At 54.9% G+C, this 17284-nt stretch overlaps 5 protein-coding genes across 5 annotated transcripts; 2 read left to right on the top strand and 3 right to left on the bottom strand.

Moving 5' to 3' along the window:
• Window positions 1-952: 952 nt before the first annotated feature.
• Window positions 953-3036, bottom strand: SETTUDRAFT_166322 (uncharacterized protein). The gene is made up of 2 exons (XM_008033295.1): window positions 1552-3036; window positions 953-1502 (listed from the first exon to the last, which is right to left on the bottom strand). The coding sequence occupies exons 1-2, from the start codon at window positions 2725-2727 to the stop codon at window positions 1323-1325; spliced, it is 1356 nt and encodes a 451-aa protein (XP_008031486.1). The 5' UTR covers window positions 2728-3036; the 3' UTR covers window positions 953-1322.
• Window positions 3037-3757: 721 nt separating this feature from the next.
• SETTUDRAFT_24405 (uncharacterized protein) lies at window positions 3758-4638 on the bottom strand (the record flags this gene model as incomplete). Its single annotated transcript, XM_008032988.1, has 5 exons — window positions 3758-4079; window positions 4128-4403; window positions 4452-4466; window positions 4519-4564; window positions 4614-4638. 5 exons carry the CDS (start codon window positions 4636-4638, stop codon window positions 3758-3760), a joined length of 684 nt encoding a protein of 227 aa, XP_008031179.1.
• Window positions 4639-5051: 413 nt separating this feature from the next.
• Window positions 5052-6119, top strand: SETTUDRAFT_100127 (uncharacterized protein; the record flags this gene model as incomplete). The annotated part of the gene is made up of 4 exons (XM_008033294.1): window positions 5052-5155; window positions 5210-5719; window positions 5765-5890; window positions 5972-6119. 4 exons carry the CDS (start codon window positions 5052-5054, stop codon window positions 6117-6119), a joined length of 888 nt encoding a protein of 295 aa, XP_008031485.1.
• Window positions 6120-9310: 3191 nt separating this feature from the next.
• SETTUDRAFT_166316 (uncharacterized protein) lies at window positions 9311-12109 on the top strand. Its single transcript, XM_008033293.1, has 4 exons — window positions 9311-9420; window positions 9542-10388; window positions 10466-11049; window positions 11100-12109. The coding sequence occupies exons 2-4, from the start codon at window positions 9575-9577 to the stop codon at window positions 11709-11711; spliced, it is 2010 nt and encodes a 669-aa protein (XP_008031484.1). The 5' UTR covers window positions 9311-9420; window positions 9542-9574; the 3' UTR covers window positions 11712-12109.
• Window positions 12110-13030: 921 nt separating this feature from the next.
• SETTUDRAFT_166313 (uncharacterized protein) lies at window positions 13031-13688 on the bottom strand. The gene has a single exon (XM_008033292.1). It carries the CDS (start codon window positions 13554-13556, stop codon window positions 13296-13298), a length of 261 nt encoding a protein of 86 aa, XP_008031483.1. The 5' UTR covers window positions 13557-13688; the 3' UTR covers window positions 13031-13295.
• Between the last annotated feature and the right edge of the window lie 3596 nt (window positions 13689-17284).

Raw genomic sequence — 17284 nt, 5'->3', positions numbered from 1 at the left:
GGAGTAGTATATTGGATATACGTAGATATATGCGTGTATTTCGCTGTGAGTGAGTGAGTGTGTGTGTGTGTGTATGTGGCTGTTAAGTTCAAGGTAGGTACTTAGGTAGGTAGCTGTAATGTATATGTATGGTATGTGGATCAAAAGTTGGATTTAGCAAAAATAAAAAAAACGGGACGGAATGGATTGTATTGAAACCCCCCCCTCCTCCCTCGGATTGCGCGACAATAAGAATAATAATAACAACAGCGATACTAATAACAATAGTAATAATGGTAATGTCGGCAAGGGGGTGCGTGGTAGTAGGTACTTAGTGGCGGCCCCATAGGTCGGTTGCGCCAGCATAGGAGAGATTAGGATGTCGGACTTTTGAAGCAAGCGGAACCTTCTTCTTCTCTTCCCCCCTCCTCTCCCCTCCCACATTTTGCCCCTCCTCCTCCTCCTCCTCCTTTTTTCTGGGTGGGTAGTTTTTGCATTTACCCAGTCGGCTGCTTGATGTGATGTCTTGCGTCAATGCGAGGTCAGGGTGAAAGAAAGTTTTTTTTTCTTCTTTCCTTTCTCTCTTTCCCCGTCTTGCTATGTACATGCATGCATGCATGCGTGCCGGAGCCAGGGAAGGTAAGGCGGCGGGAAATCTACCGCAATGGAACATGCTATACTTCATGGTGTCAGTGTTAGAAAAAGAGGGAAGGCTGCCCTGTTCAGCCCCGCCCCGCTCTCCTTGCTTGGTTACATCATTTTTTTTTGCTCTGGCACTGGCGTGATGTATTCGTTGGCATGGCGGGGGTGGGTGGGGGAGGGAGGGGAGGGGGGAAACCGAGACAGTATGCAGTGGTCAGCCTCACTTTAAGGAATCAACCCCCTTGCCATGGTGCTATTGAGGTGGACGAAGCAATCGGGCTATTGAAGTGAAGGAAGCAATCACCAAGGCAAGCAGACCAAGTTTGCTATAATTTCATAAAATTCTCTCTTAAACGAAGAAATAATTGGTATCCCAAAATCTAAGCACATCTAAGGAGATACGCCCGCCCACGCATTGGCTCAAAGAGAGCCAAGTCGAAAACTAAGCCTTGAGGTTGCCCGTCTCTACTCAAATTATACCAGAGCACAAAGACTCTGGTCACGGAAAATTTGGTCGCAATGCGTGCAGTTGGTAAGCTGCATGCCGTACACAAGTCATGTCGCCTGCTCCTCTTCTAGTTCGGCATGCAGTACCATCCTGCTTGCTCAGCAGGGACCAACTGTCGTCGCACTGCTCATCTCTGTCGTGTTTGCCACACGGCTTGAGTCGGTCTTGGAAGAGTTTGCTCAAACCGACTGCACTATTGTTGTTTGCTGGCACGCTCTCTTTCGTGCTGTTCGGCTACCTCACGGGCATAAAATTCCACCAGCATTGTTCCATATGCTTCCATCTCTTCCAAGGGAACAGCGAGACGGAAGTCATTCAACAGCAGAAACTGCAGTTCCAAGTGGTTCAACTCTACCAAAGGCAGGCCGCCGACCTTTGACACGTTAGCAAACCGTCTTTGAACTGGATAAATCTGTACCAACCTTTGCGTATCGTGAGTTTGTGTAGAATACGTCAGAGAAGAACTTGCTTGCACACGTAACGCCTGCTATGACCAGACGATGAATGTTGAAACTGTCAACCACAAAAAAGTGCGAGAGGTTCAACGCAGCGTCTGCGTTGAGGTTCTGCTGAGGGGGAGACGGTGGCTGAGGACCATCAGTTGGCGCATCGGATGGCTTGCCCAGCGACCCTGAAGGGGGAGGTGTTGCGGCCTGAGCCGAAGCCGATTCGGGTTTGATGACATCTGGGCTGGTCGAGCTTGCCGACAGTGCAGATTTGGAGCGTTCCACAGACTGTTGGTTAGCCTTGCGAAGACCAGACAATGGGCCAGCATTTACCCTCTCAGTCATCCTGTCAAAGTAGACAAGGAGGCTTAGGAAGACTTCGTAGGTGGTGGGGCAGTACTTGTGGATTCTGCTGAGATAGCTGAGGATAGAGATACTGGGCACATTCTTTCCGTGGAAGGCGAGAACGCTGGTCGTCTGCTGGCTCAGGCCGGATGTGCCTTCAGGGGGCGGGATTTGACGGTGCAAGTGGTCGTGTTGTCGGTCGTTTGTGGTCGTGATCTTGGTCAACAGGCCGGCCACCATTTCGATGATATCAGACACGGGCATCTCGCTGATCTCGTACTGTGGGCCGACATCTGCAGGGTCTCGCCGCTGCCGCCGTGCCAGCGATCGCGTCTGGGAGAAGGGGCTGGATTCGTCGATGGCGAAGCTCTGGATGTGCGAGAGGCTCTTGACCTTGATCCGGGTTGGCGAGGCTGCAGGCGACTGCAAGGAGTGGGCGGGCGAGGGCTGGACGGGAGCTGGTGCCGTCGAAGCGACGGGTCGCGTATTTGTGAAGGCGCCCGAGGCGGGGGCGGAGCCAGAAGGCGTGGGCTGCTGTGAGTGCGGGCGGAAGCATGGGCTGGGGGGCGTGGGCGCGGGCTGCTGTGTCGCGGCGGTGCCGGTGCCGAGTTGGGAGCTGTTGTGCTGCGATCGCTGGCCTGGAGTCGAGCTCGACTGCGGGGCTCCTGTATCGGCCATGGGGACATCAGCGGGCGGAGCGACTGCACGCGGCGCATTGGCGGCGGACGAGGGCGAGGGCCGGACGGGCGTGTGATGGGCGGCAGGAGCGTCCGGTGTCTGCTGATGTGTGGTGCCGGTGCCAAACATGTTGGTGTGAAAGTGGTTTCCACCGAAATCGCTCACCAGAAGTGATCCCATGCCGCGTGTGCAGGGCGATACAAGGAAAGGAACAAGAGGCGGGGCGAGGGCTCGATGGACGACGACAACGACGACGACGACGCGACGACACGGCGACTGTGTCGCTGGCGGCGAGGGCGCGAGGCGGGGGCGGCCGAGGAAGCGTGCAAGGCGGTGTCTGGAGTCTAATGTTGTTGAGCCTTATCGCAAGAGCCCAAACGTCGACGCAGCTTCAAGGGGCGCGGATAGGATGGGGCATGCGAGCCTGCTCAGTCTGCCGTGGTCCACGAGGGGGGAATTGAACGGCACGCGCCGCAGCGAGGTAGAGGCCGAGGGTGCGCAGGACAGAGACCTGGCGTGTTGAGTGACGAAGTATCGCAGTGTTGTTCGACTGCGGCGTGGGGAACCAACGGCACGTCACATACAGACCAGCGACTGGCTCGAAGGACGGGACCCTGGCCGCAATTCACCTGCGCTCTCGTCGCCGCCCATGTGACGACACTGTGCATCGCCTCCCTTCGCCGACGCCTACTGTACGCCTGTGCCTACACACGCCGACATGAGCACGCTGCCCTCACCACCACGCCTGCTCCGTTTTATTGGGCATCACCGCCGTGCCCCGCGTGCGCGTGCAGTCCCGAATAGAGTTTTGATTGGAATACCTGGGCCGACTGGCACGGCTGGCAATCCATGGGCCAATGCGCCCTCGTGATTGGTCCGTGGCCGCCGCTCGCTCCCACGCCCGTGGCCCCTGTCTAACATGTGTGTGTGTGTAGTATGTGTACACGCCCACTCACACGTGCTGATCTCTAGTACTACTAGTAGTAATTGCAGCCGTAGCCACTCGCTCCTTGACATCGGGTGCTTCAATCGACGCCTGCCCTGGCCGTGCTATCCTACGTCCTTGCCGCCCGCCCATCTCCTCCGCCATCGTGGTCGTGTCATTTCCCATCGTGCATCGGCATCCATCCATCGCCCAGCACCCCCCACATGCTGCCCTCTACTGCCGGCCGGGCCCCTCATAGTTCTGGTCGGGCAGGTACAGATGCCTCTGCGCGCCCTTGGCTGTGAGCACAACCATGCGGATAACACCGCCAGAGCTTCCGTCCCACTTGATCGCCTCGGACAGTGCGCCCTTGACGAACTTGATGCCCTCCTCCTCGTTCATGTTCTCCCGCCAGTTTGCATCGCAGTAACCGTAGATGTACGTAGATCCAGATCCGCCAATCGCATATGATTGCTTGTGCAGCGACCCGCCGAGCGGAATCGAGTATACTTGGCCGCCGTGGCGGTGGTCCCAGCCGGCAATGATCAGTCCGGCGCTGCAGCCAAGTCAGTCACTGGCCGTTACGAGCCTCTACCGCACTTACGAGAGTTGGTCTTTGTTGGAGTAGCAGAGCTCCTGGAACAGGGCTGCCGCCGTCTGTGTAGTGGGAGGCTCGTCGTTGGTGGCGCCGTACATGCCCAGGTGGTACTGGACAATGTCTGCCACAGCCTGTGTGTCTGCCGCGGAGCCGGATCGGCAGCACCAGATTGTATCGTGGACTTGTGTGAGTTTGTCCGTGACTCGGTTCGCAATGTACGCTCCGGTCGTCGTTCTACTGTCGGCGGCTAATATGACGCCGTCTTTGAAGTTGATGGCCATGCTACATGCTGTGAGAAACTATGCCATTGCCTGCTCGAGAGAGACATACATGGACGTTCCGAGGCTGAATATATGGTTAGCAATCTGAACGCATACACGGGGGCGCAAATACGCACTTGACCTCACCCTTCTTGAGGTGGTTCATATCGACGTGGATGCCATCTGCGCATGAGTGAGCTTCCAGCTTGAGTACACCGAGTGGCACCCGTACCTTCTGACAGCGCGCCGGTAGCCATCATCATTGTAATTGAAGCTGGTCAAAGGAACAGAGCGGGAATCGACAAGACTGGCTATACGACAAACTTGAGCAAGGGGCGGAGAGCGGCGAGGTGTGTCGTTGCTGTAGCTTGTCGTGCACCAGGCAGCCCGAGCTACGCAGCTCAATGTCTTGGCACTGCGCAACTGGCTTGAACCACGCACCGCACCATGCGACTCCCCAGTCCCGTGGTCGCGCGTCGGAACCTCCACTGCAGCTTCATGTCTGACTCTCCGAATGGTTGAGTTTCCTATTTCTCCTCACCCTCCTCCTCCTCCCTCTCGCGCCGCTCCCTCCTCACAGTCAACAAGGCCCCTATTCTCAAGAAGCCGTTCAGTCACTGCGCTCACACCCTCCACGCGCCCCACGGAGCCGGGAGCCCGTCCCAGCAGCATGGCTTCGGCGCTCGATTCGTTCATGTCCTACCTGCGCATTCCGCTCATTGCGTCTTCTGGAATCGCAGCCCTGCTCAGTGGTCTCCTTTATTTCAAGCAAAAGTAGACAGGCGACGACCAGCGGCTTGGACCCATCATCACGGCTAACTTTAACAGTGAAATCATATACCCACGAAATTTCCCGCCAGACGCTCGAACCAACGTGCCCCGGCCCTCGCAATTCGGCATCACCGACTACGAAGAGTTGTTCATTCCCACGCCCGACGGCGAGTCGCTGAGCGCCTTCTTCATTCGAGCCAGCAAGCAACATGCGCGCAACGTTACCATCCTCATGTTCCATGGCAACGCAGGCAATATTGGCTATCGGCTCCCCATTGCAAAGATACTGGAGAACGACTTGCGCTGCAATGTCTTGATGCTGCAATACCGTGGCTACGGCCTGTCGTCTGGAAATCCCAATGAAAAGGGGCTGATGATCGATGCGCAAACGGGTCTGGACTACATCCGCCAAAGACACGAACTCCGAGATACTAAGATTGTGATTTATGGCCAGAGTATCGGTGGCGCTGTGGCTGTGGGACTGGCGGCGCGCAACCAAAAGGAGGGCGATATTGCCGGAATCATGTTGGAAAACACCTTCACGTCGATCAAGAAACTCATACCAACGTGAGTGGTGGGCAGCCGTTGAGTGACGTCACTGACCTGAACCAGGGCCTTTCCACCTGCTCGCTTTCTGACGCCCTTGTGCCATCAAATCTGGCCTACAGAGGATACGATGCCCAAGATTGCAAAGATTCCCATTCTTTTCCTCAGCGGTCTGAAGGACGAAATCATCCCGTGAGTGGGCACCGGGTTTCTGTCTGTTTTGAGCATGGGACGATTTAGCACCACGTGTTGCAGTCACTAACTCGACGGCAGGCCATCGCACATGACGCGGTTATTCGATGTGTGCAAAGCGCCCAAGGTATGGAGAGAACTGCCCAACGGCAGCCACAACGACACCGTTGCAGAACACGGCTATTTCCAGTACATTGAAGAGTTTCTGAACGAGTATGTGGCCCGCTGAGCGTGAACATGGCCAGAATACTGGTGGTCAGATGGAATCGATTAGTACGCCGAGCAAGCTCCACGCTGTCCTCTTCAGGGCAACCAATGACGGGGAGGCGCGCGAGTCAGAGCAGGGGCCGAGGGCGAGCGTCCGATATGTCACCGAGTCGCCGCGATTGGCTTAGATGGGCTTCTCCACGGAGGGCCTTTTTGGATTTTGTACCGCACGTTGCATCAGGAAGTATGCGTTTCTTCATGGACACATGCTTGTCGAGGTGCTGGCGGTTTGCGCAGGAACACTGGGTATTGTCGAGTCTTCGGAGAGGCCGGAAGCAGAGTTGGGCATGGTCCGGAGCTCAGCGGTAGACTTTCCACGGCTGGTATGGCGCCAATATCGGCTGGACATGTACGAATACATAGAGTGGCAAAATGGCACAAGACAGACTGCAGACTGGGTCGCCCTAGGTATACAGTCAGCAGCCCAATAGACCGATGGCGATGCGATGCATATGGCGCAAACGATGAAGGAATGCTAGTGCCAGTGTAGCAGACGTGATGTGCGCTGACGAGGGGCGCATCAGTTAGGCTCCGCGGGCGTGAAATGGTTCCTTGGGACGGGAGCGGTTTGCTCGTGCTCGTGCTCGCACTCGTGCTCGTACTGTGTACGCGACCAGGGTCCAGGATGGCTGGTCAAGTGCCAAAGGCAGTGTGGGGATGACGACAGATCGCCAGGGGCTACGTATTGTATACTAGATGTGGGCGTGGCCCGCTTATCGGTAGAGGTGGAAGGGTCGTGGGCCAGGAATGAAGCAGAGTGCATATACTCCATGTGTACCCTGGGGCCGATGATCCCTCACAGCCTCAATTGCTTCACTCTGTATACGTATGGCGACGCACGCAAGGCGCCGGTGGTGGACGGATGGGCCGGGAGAGGCAGTGGCAGTGTCTGTCGGCCTACCGGAGCGTCTCGATGGAGAAGAAAAAAAGTAGCCATGAACCCTGCGGGCGGGGAGGAGACGGTGCAGGATTCCAGGCGGGCTCTGGAGGGTTGGTGCTGTGTCGTGTGGGCGTCGGCGGCTTCACGGCGATAATGGCTGGAGGTCTGGTCGCTGGACCCTGAAGCGGGTACGGACAACGCTCCCCTGGAGGGCGGACGGGTTGGTTTCCCATGTGACGAGCTACCGAGAAGCTGAAATCAGATCCCGAGGGCATCGGGTGGTTGCATCTGCTTAGTGCCAGGCCAGAGCAGCAGTGTCATGGCCAGCAGTAGTGTGCACCTAGGGCAGCGAGACGGCCGCACACATTGCATGCATGCACACACAGCGCCGTGGACACGCCTCGGGGGGGGTGGGATCTGCATGGCCGGGCTATTCTTGCGACAAGAGCGAGAGCGAGCGTCATGTTGACAAGCATGCAGCAGACGTGGATGCAGACACAGCGGGCGGCGGTGGTGGGCGGGCGAAGATCATGAGCCGGTGGCGGCGGGCGCAGGGTGGGTGGCTGTGCTGTGGCGCGCAGATCTCTCCAGCCGTCGCGATGCGGTCACGCCGATGCTAGTGCAGTGTGGCAAAGACGCCGACAGCGACGCCTACACCTAGCAATGCTGATGCTGGTGGAAACGGCTGCGGGCCGCCCAGCGCAGCGGACTGCCTAGCCCGTACCGAACGCAGTCCAGCTCGCCAGCCACGGCCGGGCGACGGCGGCGCCTGGTTCTGCTGTCGCCGTCTGTCGCTGTCGGCCGCTGTCTGTCGCTGTCGCTGTCGCCCTCGCGCCCTCGCCCAAAGCCAGTTTGCTGACAGTGGGCGGCCCACATGGACGCGCCCCCCAGGACGCCGTGGCGCTACGGTTCACCTGGCTGGGTCCCAGACCACACGCCCTACCCACTCCCAACCCACTCCCACTCCCATAGCCATACCATGGCCATGGCCGCACGCTCCGTCTTTTGTTCCGCTCTGGTCGCAACGCATTCCCGCACCATCAACCAAGCGAGCATCGCCGCCCAGCCTGCTTGGCCTTCGCTTCCCTCGACCACACAGACTGACAGACACACGACAGTGACAGCATGCTTTTGCCGGGTCCCTTGTCAGCGCCCCCCCCTCCCACACCCCCCTGGGCGCCCTCATGCCTGGTCGTTATCGTGGTGCCCTAATGCGTCCACGCGGCGCTCACGGCTCCTCCCTGTTCACTAGGCGACCGCACTTCCCTGGGCGGCTCAGTCTATGCAGCCTCCGTCTGATCACCCAAGCCGTGGCCTCGTCAATTGGCCAGTACTCGTCGCGTGCATTTCGGGCCCATTGCCGTCGATGGTGTAGGATTACTTCACCATCTTGAACTAAGCATGACTGCCACTGCTATGAGCCGCCTGCACCGACACAAGACGTCCGCAGCCGCCTGCCCGCGCCGCGGCCTGGTCGAGTGCCTTCTCTGCCCTTGGACACACTTGGACATGTATGTGCAAGGAAGACGCCAGCACCCCCCCCCACCCCCCTGGCCCCTTGGACAACGCCCGTTATACTCTCCGAATCTAGCTTTCTCGTCCGCCGAAGAATGCTTCCAAGGGACCCGCTAAGCTTTCGTAAAATGGCCCATGATCAGCGCCAGCGGCCCATGGCAATCTAGAAACGGCATCACTCGCCACATGTGATGATATACCACTTTCCCAACGCTTATTTTCTACCTTCCCCTTGACTCAGGCATCCAATCGTCTTTTTACCACGGTGATCATTTCGCCTCCAGTGTATCGGTTCAGGCCATGTCGCTTCACCCTCTATCCTGACAGCCACAGCCTGCACTCGACACAACCAATCACACTCTGGCCACTCACTGCGGCCAGCGGCGACTGAAGCAGACATCTCGCCAAAACCCTCGTGCGGCATTCCCGTTCTCACTAGACCGGCCAGTGAGCTCCTCTCCGTGGCCCTAGCTCTCCATATCTGCCGCACACACACACACATCCACGCCCACGCCCACACGCTTGCCCTCATTGCGGTCCCTGCCGTTGCGCCGTCAACCTCACGGGAGGGGGCTATACAAGATCGCTTCTGTCATCTGAGTGGTTGTGTAATTCTGACCATCATCTTCGTTCCGCCTTAAGCGAGCTCCTCCAGGCGGTACATCAACCGAAGTCGTTCATCTTCCCTCAAACGGTCCCCCCCCCTACGCCCCCAGCTTCTTTTTTTTACATGCCATCACCTCACAGCCACCCTGTTTCGCTGAAACACTCCGATCGACGTTCTTCCCCAGTCAGCAACTCACTCTCGGTACCCATCGTCCCCGGACTTGCCACCCCTCCTCTGTAAGGCTGGTTGATATAGAGTTAGGTATGTTTATGCCCCGTCTTTATGGGTTGGGGTGTTATCGGCCCTTTGCACATTCGTTTTTCTAGAATTCGTTTTACCAAGTGTAACATGGACTAACATGGCCTTCGTTTGGATCCAACAGTGGGTGCCTCTTCCGGTCTTTTACGAGCAGCACATGGGCGACCTACCTCCTGGCTCACGGCCTCAAGCCATGGACCATGCGACGACTAGCTTCGCGCATGATGGAAGCACACCCACTTCTTTTTCAACATCGCTCAAACCTGCCGACACAGCTTCTCCGTTTCACACCCAGCTCAGCGCCCTCCCCCAGGGTCAGCTTCGACAAGACCACCGCTCACCCGCGCATTCGACCGGACATTATCCATCTCAAGAACACAGCGCCTCGATGCTTAACATGGGCGCAATGACTGGAACGTTGCCAGACTTCAGCGCTGGTGACGATTCCTCACTTAACGCCCAAACAGTGCCACGCTCGCTTTCGGGCGCATCGACATCAGCCGTGGCCTATCATATTGGCCACAACCTACAAATGCAGGGCAACATACCATCACACTCACTATACGGTCCTGGCTTCGCGGCTGGCCTGCACCAACAATCTTTCATGCCTCAGCATGGCTCTCAGTACAGCGCCTATCCGTCTTTCACTACCAACCAAGCTCGTCCGGCTGGTGCGGCACCAATGCAACCGCCATACCAGAACTACCAGCAGGCATCGCACTACATGTACTACCCAGCGCCTTATGGGCCCCAGGGACACTACAACCCGGGTTTTGCAGCGCAAGCTCCGCAGAACCAAACAATGTATGGGAGAAGAGCGAGCTTGTCAAACATGGGTATGCAAGGACAGCTTGCGGACTATCCGCCTATTGACAGTCACTTTCTAGGCCCTCGGATGCCTACGACAAACTTCCAGAGTGACCCATCCACGCTCATGACCCCCTATGGCGCCCAGTTGGCACCGTCCCCGGGTGAGTTTGCAGGATTTCTCCATATGAATGTGTCGCTTCGTCGCTCGTGCAACTGTAAGGGCTAATAGCTCTTGTAGGAGTACCTCGCCCCGGACCTGTGAGTTCTATCCCGCGTGGGCCACCGCGAAAGCCCAAGCAATCTGGACATGCCCTTTGGGTCGGAAACCTTCCTCCTGGAACCACCGTGGTTGCTCTCAAGGACCACTTCTCCCGCGAGGCCACAAAAGACATTGAGAGTCTGTTTCTGATCTCCAAGAGCAACTGTGCGTTTGTCAACTATCGCACAGAGGAGTCGTGCACGGCTGCAATGCACCGGTTCCACGATTCGCGCTTTAATGGTGTGCGACTAGTCTGTCGCCTTCGGCGCAGTTCAGCCCCAGCATCTGGCGTACCTACAGCCCCTTCGGCTATGATGGACCAACAGAAGAACACTTCTCGACCAGCAACACCAGTACAAGACGGCGTCTCTGATGATCTTGCTGGAGGGGCTGTCGAGCCTCCTTCTCAAAAAGCAGCCGACAATGAGAAGCCTCCTTCTGACACCACCAACAAATACTTCATCGTCAAAAGCCTTACTCTGCAAGACCTAGAGCTCAGCGTCAGAAATGGCATCTGGGCCACCCAATCTCATAACGAGGACGTTTTGAACAAGGCTTTTCGTGTAAGTCACTCTCGGTTCCGAAATGTCCGTGTATAATTGACGCAAGACAGACTGCTGAGAATGTATATCTCATCTTCTCAGCCAATAAGTCGGGCGAATACTTTGGTTACGCCCGCATGGCGTCACAAATCCTCGATGATGGCTCTTGCGTTATAGGTTCGGCGCCTAAACCCGAAGCCATTGTGGATGCGCCAGATGTGCCTAAATCCATTGCTACTGCAGCAACAGAGTGGGCGCCGCGAGGAAGGATCATTGATGACTCTGCGCGCGGCACCATCTTTTGGGAGGCGGAGCTCTCTGATGGCGAGGGAGAAGAAGAAGACAAGGAGAAGGAAGAAAAAGAAGCCGGCAAAACGGACAAGGACGAAGCAGCTCAGCGACAAGTCGAGGTGGACACCTCGGCCGTTGCGCAGAGCTGGGGCAAGCCCTTCAGGATCGAGTGGATTTCGACAAACCGCCTTCCCTTCTATCGCGCAAGGGGTCTCCGCAATCCATGGAATGCCAACCGCGAAGTCAAAATCGCAAGGGATGGCACCGAGCTTGAACCTAGTGTTGGCGAGCGCCTGGTGCAGATGTTCCACCGCCTTGGCCCTTCTACTGCGGGCGCGCCTGTGATGCCCGTTGGACCCGGTGGCATGGTCCCCCACATGCGACCATTCTAAAGCATGCGCTTTACTTGCATAGTATCAGGCGCTGTGTTTTGGACAGAGGCAAGCTTCGATTTGGTGTCTCTGCTAGGCAGCGACACCGTGTTGAAGTGGGCTTATGTTCTCACGTGTTTGATAGAGACGACATTTGACGATGGGATGGCTTTCACCAAGGGAAACGAGATCACGAGGTGCGTTGACTGGTAATGCTTGGATCATGTGGGTGACCAGTTTCTCTTCCATCCATCGCATCGCACTGGTTCCCTTTTTTTTACTCGCAATGTTCGCGCCGTTTGATCCTTCTATCCCCTGTCCTTAATGTAACATATTTTCCTCGCTCGCCTTCCTTAGCTCTCTCTGCCTTGTGACGCCATGCAGTCACGATCTGCCTCGTCATTTCATCCTCTGCCATCCGTTGTTCAAAGTCACATGCATCTTCAGTTCAGTCATTGACACTGTTGTTTTCGGCAGCCCTTCCTCGCTGGTTCGTTGCAGAAAGATGGATAAGCTGATGCTCTGTCCCTCGGCTGTGTCTAGTAGTCTAGCCTCGCTGAGAAGAGTGGATACAACTGGCAGGCCAGCCGCGGGTTCGTGGCCCCGCGTCCACTCGGAAACAGCAGACCCACGAGGCAAAGTTGTGTGGAGAAAGGCATGACAGTCAGGCCACTGTGGCCAATGGATTGCAGCCCATCTTGATCAAGAAACGTATGCCAGATGCAGGGCTCTGTTCACGCAATCAGAAGCGGCGGCAGATGAATCCGGCCACTACCGCCGGGCGGACATGGAGTTCATTACCACTACCACCGCCACTTCCACTTCGCACCAAGCGGCCCCGCCGGTGGCTGCGCCATGGAGGAATGAATCCAAGCTCTCGTGGGAAACGAAGCAGCCTTTGCTTTTACGTATCAGGCCCACGTGCGCAATTTTCTTCTGTTCAATCCATGGCGAAACACGTCTCTTCCGAGAACATTCACGAAAGACGGCCTGTGTTGGGCCCCTTACCACGCACACACACACACACACACACCGCGCGCGGCACAGCACGCCCGACCGAGCATGTCCGGCTCTCTTTATCGACTCATCCATTCTCCCCTTTTGCACGGCCAGCTCAGCATTTCCATGCGCACTGGCAAAGAACAAAAAAAGGCCTCACCTCTCTTTGCTTCCGAGCTCGCCACACGGTGTCCACATGGATGCACATGGGCACACACACACGGCATAGCACCATCACCGCAGCTCCGTAACATCCGCCGCCACAGCAACGTCGTTACAGTGCTGAGTTCTTTTCGGCCCAGCAAAGAAACTTAACACCGTGTACAAAGGGAAAGGAAGGGAAAAAAATCTAGACTGCTCTCCTCTCCGCCCGGGGCCCTGTCGCACACGCAATCTAGAACCTGCGACAGCACACATATCCTGGACGGCTCTCCCTTGACCCCCCCCCCACCCTCCTTTGCACGCACACACGGCCATGACCCAAAAAGCACAATATGCATCCTGTGTCAACATGCAATTTTGCGTTTTTGCCCATGGGGGACTGTGCGCAATCGGCCGCAACATTTGCGGTGTGCTTTGCCCAAAGCCGTTGTGGCGGTGCCCACGCTATACCGCTTTCTGTTCCTGTTTGGCAGGGGTAGGCGACGTGGGGTGGGTGCGAGAGTGCGAAACCGCCCGTGGGCTTGGTCGGATGATCTCAGGAGCTGTGTGCACCCCATATATACGGTAGGTTAAGCCGGCCCACCACGGCCTTGTCCGGGTGTCTGTGTGGGAGTGAGCATGTGGGAAGGGAAAAAGAAGCGAGTAATGCGGATGCGTTGGGCTGCCCGACGTCCACATATACGTGGGCTTGAAGAAATGGCACATCAAGACCCCTGTTCTATCCCGCCTCTTCTTCATCCGCCGGCCCTTTTTTGGCTGGCGGTGGCGGCCGCGGCGGTGTGAACGCCCTGCCTAGACAGACGGGACATGTCACATGGGAAAATAGCAGTGAGGAGCAAAAAGATGATGGGAGGGGGGGTTGGGGAGAAGTGTTTGAAAACAAACAACCAAGATGCTGAGATGCAGACCCATGATGTGTCTGGCCAAAGTAAAAAAAAGTAAAAAAGTAAATGAAAAATAAACAAATAAAGATTGTTGTGGCTGGCTGTCTGAACAGTTTGCCCTTCTCATAACGACATCCTTGTTACATACCATCCACATTTTCTTTTGCTTCTTCAGCCACATGCCACACTGACACTGATATCTTTCCATTCAACCCCCACTCCCTGGGGGGAAAGGTTGCAAGCTTGGGAAGAAGGGTGGGCGGGGGCCAACTTCCTTTGCTTTGTAATGCTTTTCCTAACTTTATCTGCTTACCCCCCGTCCGCCCACCTCCCATCCATGTTACTAGCACACACACACACACACATACACATACATTTTCCACTCGAAACGTTTCAGCGCCTAGAAAAACATATTCATCCTGCAATGACACACACACATACATGGCCACTATTGGGGCAAGTTTACCCTGGACCCTTTCCACTATGCATGTAGGTGCTCGTATCCTGGACTAGACTGGGGATTGGGGATTGGGACTAGATACGACCCTTGCTCTTATGTTAGGCCCTGACAATGCATGAATGGACAACATGGCATGTACATCCATACAAACGGCTTTCTGCTGCTGAGATGCGACTAGCGGGTTGTACTACATAGTCACATGGCCTGGGGGCGACTTACCCGTAATCAGCATTATCGCCATGTATCTCGTGACTCGTTGGCACGCGGAAATCCGTTCTGGCGTCTTCTTCGTCTTGGGGGGGTTTTTTTTCTCTCACTCGCTTGGACACCTCGTTCTTTGTACTGGCTGTGACCAGAGATGTCAACAATCAAGCTCATCAAGCCGAGCTAACGCGATATAGTAATGATTAGGCCTAAAAAAGCTAGCCTATTACTGTATCAAGTTAGCTCGGCTTGATGAGCTTGATTGTTGACATCTCTGGCTGTGACTGAACTGAACTGACTGGTTGGCTGGCTGGTTGGGCCGTGGTATCGGGCTGTGTTGGGTTGGGAAAAAAGATGGTCGTGTGCACAAACCCAGACCCAAACCACTGTCTTCGTTTCTACTTGCCTTTGAAACTTGTTCGGGGCACTGCGCGTGTAGGGAACGTGTGTACTTGCTTCTTCTTCTTCTCTTTCTCTCCTTTGTTTTACTTTCTTTTTCAAACCAAAGTCTTTATACTTATGTCCCCTTTTTCATCAACATGTTTTCCTTCTGCACAACCGGAAAACTCACAAGCAGCCAAAATGCAGCACAACTAGGAAAAAATGAAATGGAAAGAAAGAAAAGAGGCCTAATATGCTAATTTAAGCCTAAAATAGTTTCAACAGCCCTTACCTTAACATATATCTCACCTGTGTGTGTATGTGTCTCTTCATTCCTTCACCTTGATAAGTCTTGGCACCCACCCGTTTCGGCCACGCTCCTTTTCCAAAGAAATGGGTAGAATTAAGAAAGAGTACCCTTTACTTATCTGAATATCATTCAGTATCAAATAAAGATTTTTAAAAAAAACCCGTGGCCTGGCATTCCATAAACTTCAGGGGGAAAAAGAAAAAGACTGCACAGAGAGAGGAAACGATCTAGTGAGCATGCAAGTCGTGGCGATAATCACGGATAAATGTGCCTAGCCAGTATAAATCGTTTCCCACGTTTCAGTCTTCCTCCTCTACCTCCTGCTGCTCGTGGCTTAGCCAGGTCAGGGTTCCGACATCGCTACGGTAGTTTTTTTCCTAGTCTTCTCCACACAAGCCATGGTCTTGTCTCTTTTCTCGCTCTGTCCCTTCGTATCCGTGTCCATGTCCGTGTGTATGAGTCAAACTTGGGCCCCCGCTCGTGCAACGCAGTTGCCAGCTAGCTAGCTCGCTGCGGACGGACAGAAGGAGAGAAACACAGAGGAGTAGAAGACAGGGGGAACGTGCACATACCTACTGGGGCTTGTTGGGGGGTTAGCCATGGACTCGCAGGCTTGGACTGGGGCTGGTGCTGGAAAAACTGCTGCAATAGCTCAAGTAGAGGTATAGTGTGGTAATAGTATATACGTATGTAGTCTGGAAAGTCGGCATGGTGCAGTAGTGCATTAGTGCAGTATGCGTGGTGTGAGTCAATGACACGCTATCTTCTGCGATGGAGAGAGCTACGTGGGTCGCCTCTGCTATGCCCTGTCGAGGGACTGCGTTGCGTGGCTGCAAGGGGGAACAAAAGGGGTTGGGCGTTGGGACAGGGACACGTGGTTGAGTGTTGAGAGGGAAGAGGCGCCTTGCTGACGAATCTTCCTCGCGTACAGCTTAGTGGTTTGGAGAATTTTGTTATGCTGGCTTGGGGCGATGAGGCCAGGCTGGCTTGTTGCTGCTGAGCCGGCGGAGTCGTGGGAATGAGGCAGTGCGGTTAGGGTGGCAAGACTTCCTTCTGGATGGTTCCATGGGAAAGACAGATGAATGGATATCTAAGTTTGTGGCTATGCTGGTATGACAAATGCTCAGACGGCTTTGAGGTTCTCGGTGTGTGGGTAGAGTAGTGTGTTGCTTGCCGTCTCGTCTCGTTAGACGCCGAGTTGTTGCCAAGGATCATGACACTGCACTCCTCACATCGGTCAGACAAGCCCATCGTCTTATGAATGAGTCATCGCTTTTGCTAACGGCTCTCTCGTTTATTTAATAATATTAACCACGTGAAACATCGCTTGCTGTACGGCACAGTGCTGGATGCAGTGCCTTTATGCCTGTAGGCTCTTCTGAGTTGCGAGACTCGCTGATTGAGCACTGGCTTTGCACATGAAAATTCAGCTATGTGCATGCTAATTTTGGCCTTGGCAGTATATTAACATCAGCCGCAAGTGGCTTCTCGTGCAAGAGGAAAATAGCGCTAAGAGGCTCCCAGAAGCTCTGCTGCTATAAGCTCGGTGAACAGTAATATGTAAGGAATCTCCGTATTAACATAACCACCTATTACATGATAAATTCTACACCATAAGCTCTACCGCCTTTTTTCATACCGATAAGCGGCAAGTGGGAACAAGTTCCATGCTAATACGAAGTGCTTGTGTAGCTTTAGCGCAGCTTTCTTCTCAATCTACATCCTGTGAACCAATTCCAAGAGCTTAGAGGAGAGGTTATTGACAGCTAGAACTCTATGATTTTAGGTACCTCTAGGTCTATGCTGCCTTGATCAGTAGGGCAAAGTGCGATTAGGCTTGTAGTGTAAAATTTCCTGATCACAGCGTAATAGCGCAACAACATCGCAGCAACAAAGCGGCAGAGCCGTAGAACACTGCTTAAACAGCAAAATAGAAACACAGTGCAATATTAGAATACAATCTTCAATGCAGTGATAAGTCGCACCCCTTCTAAGCTGTGCTACAGGCCGCGTTAATTTTTATGAGTTCTAAGAAGGCATAACGTATTCCATCACCGAGCGGGCCACATCACCGAGTGTGCCACTTTTTCTTGGCATCACGAACTTCACGTACGAAAGATAATGCCCCAACAACAGAACGCGATATTAACTCAGCAAGAAGGTAGGCTTACTCTAGCTGTTCAGCCTATCGTAC

This window comes from Exserohilum turcica, assembly GCF_000359705.1.
Source record: "Exserohilum turcica Et28A unplaced genomic scaffold SETTUscaffold_9, whole genome shotgun sequence".
Classification (NCBI taxonomy): domain Eukaryota; kingdom Fungi; phylum Ascomycota; class Dothideomycetes; order Pleosporales; family Pleosporaceae; genus Exserohilum; species Exserohilum turcicum.
This window is presented reverse-complemented; position numbering and strand designations above follow the sequence as displayed.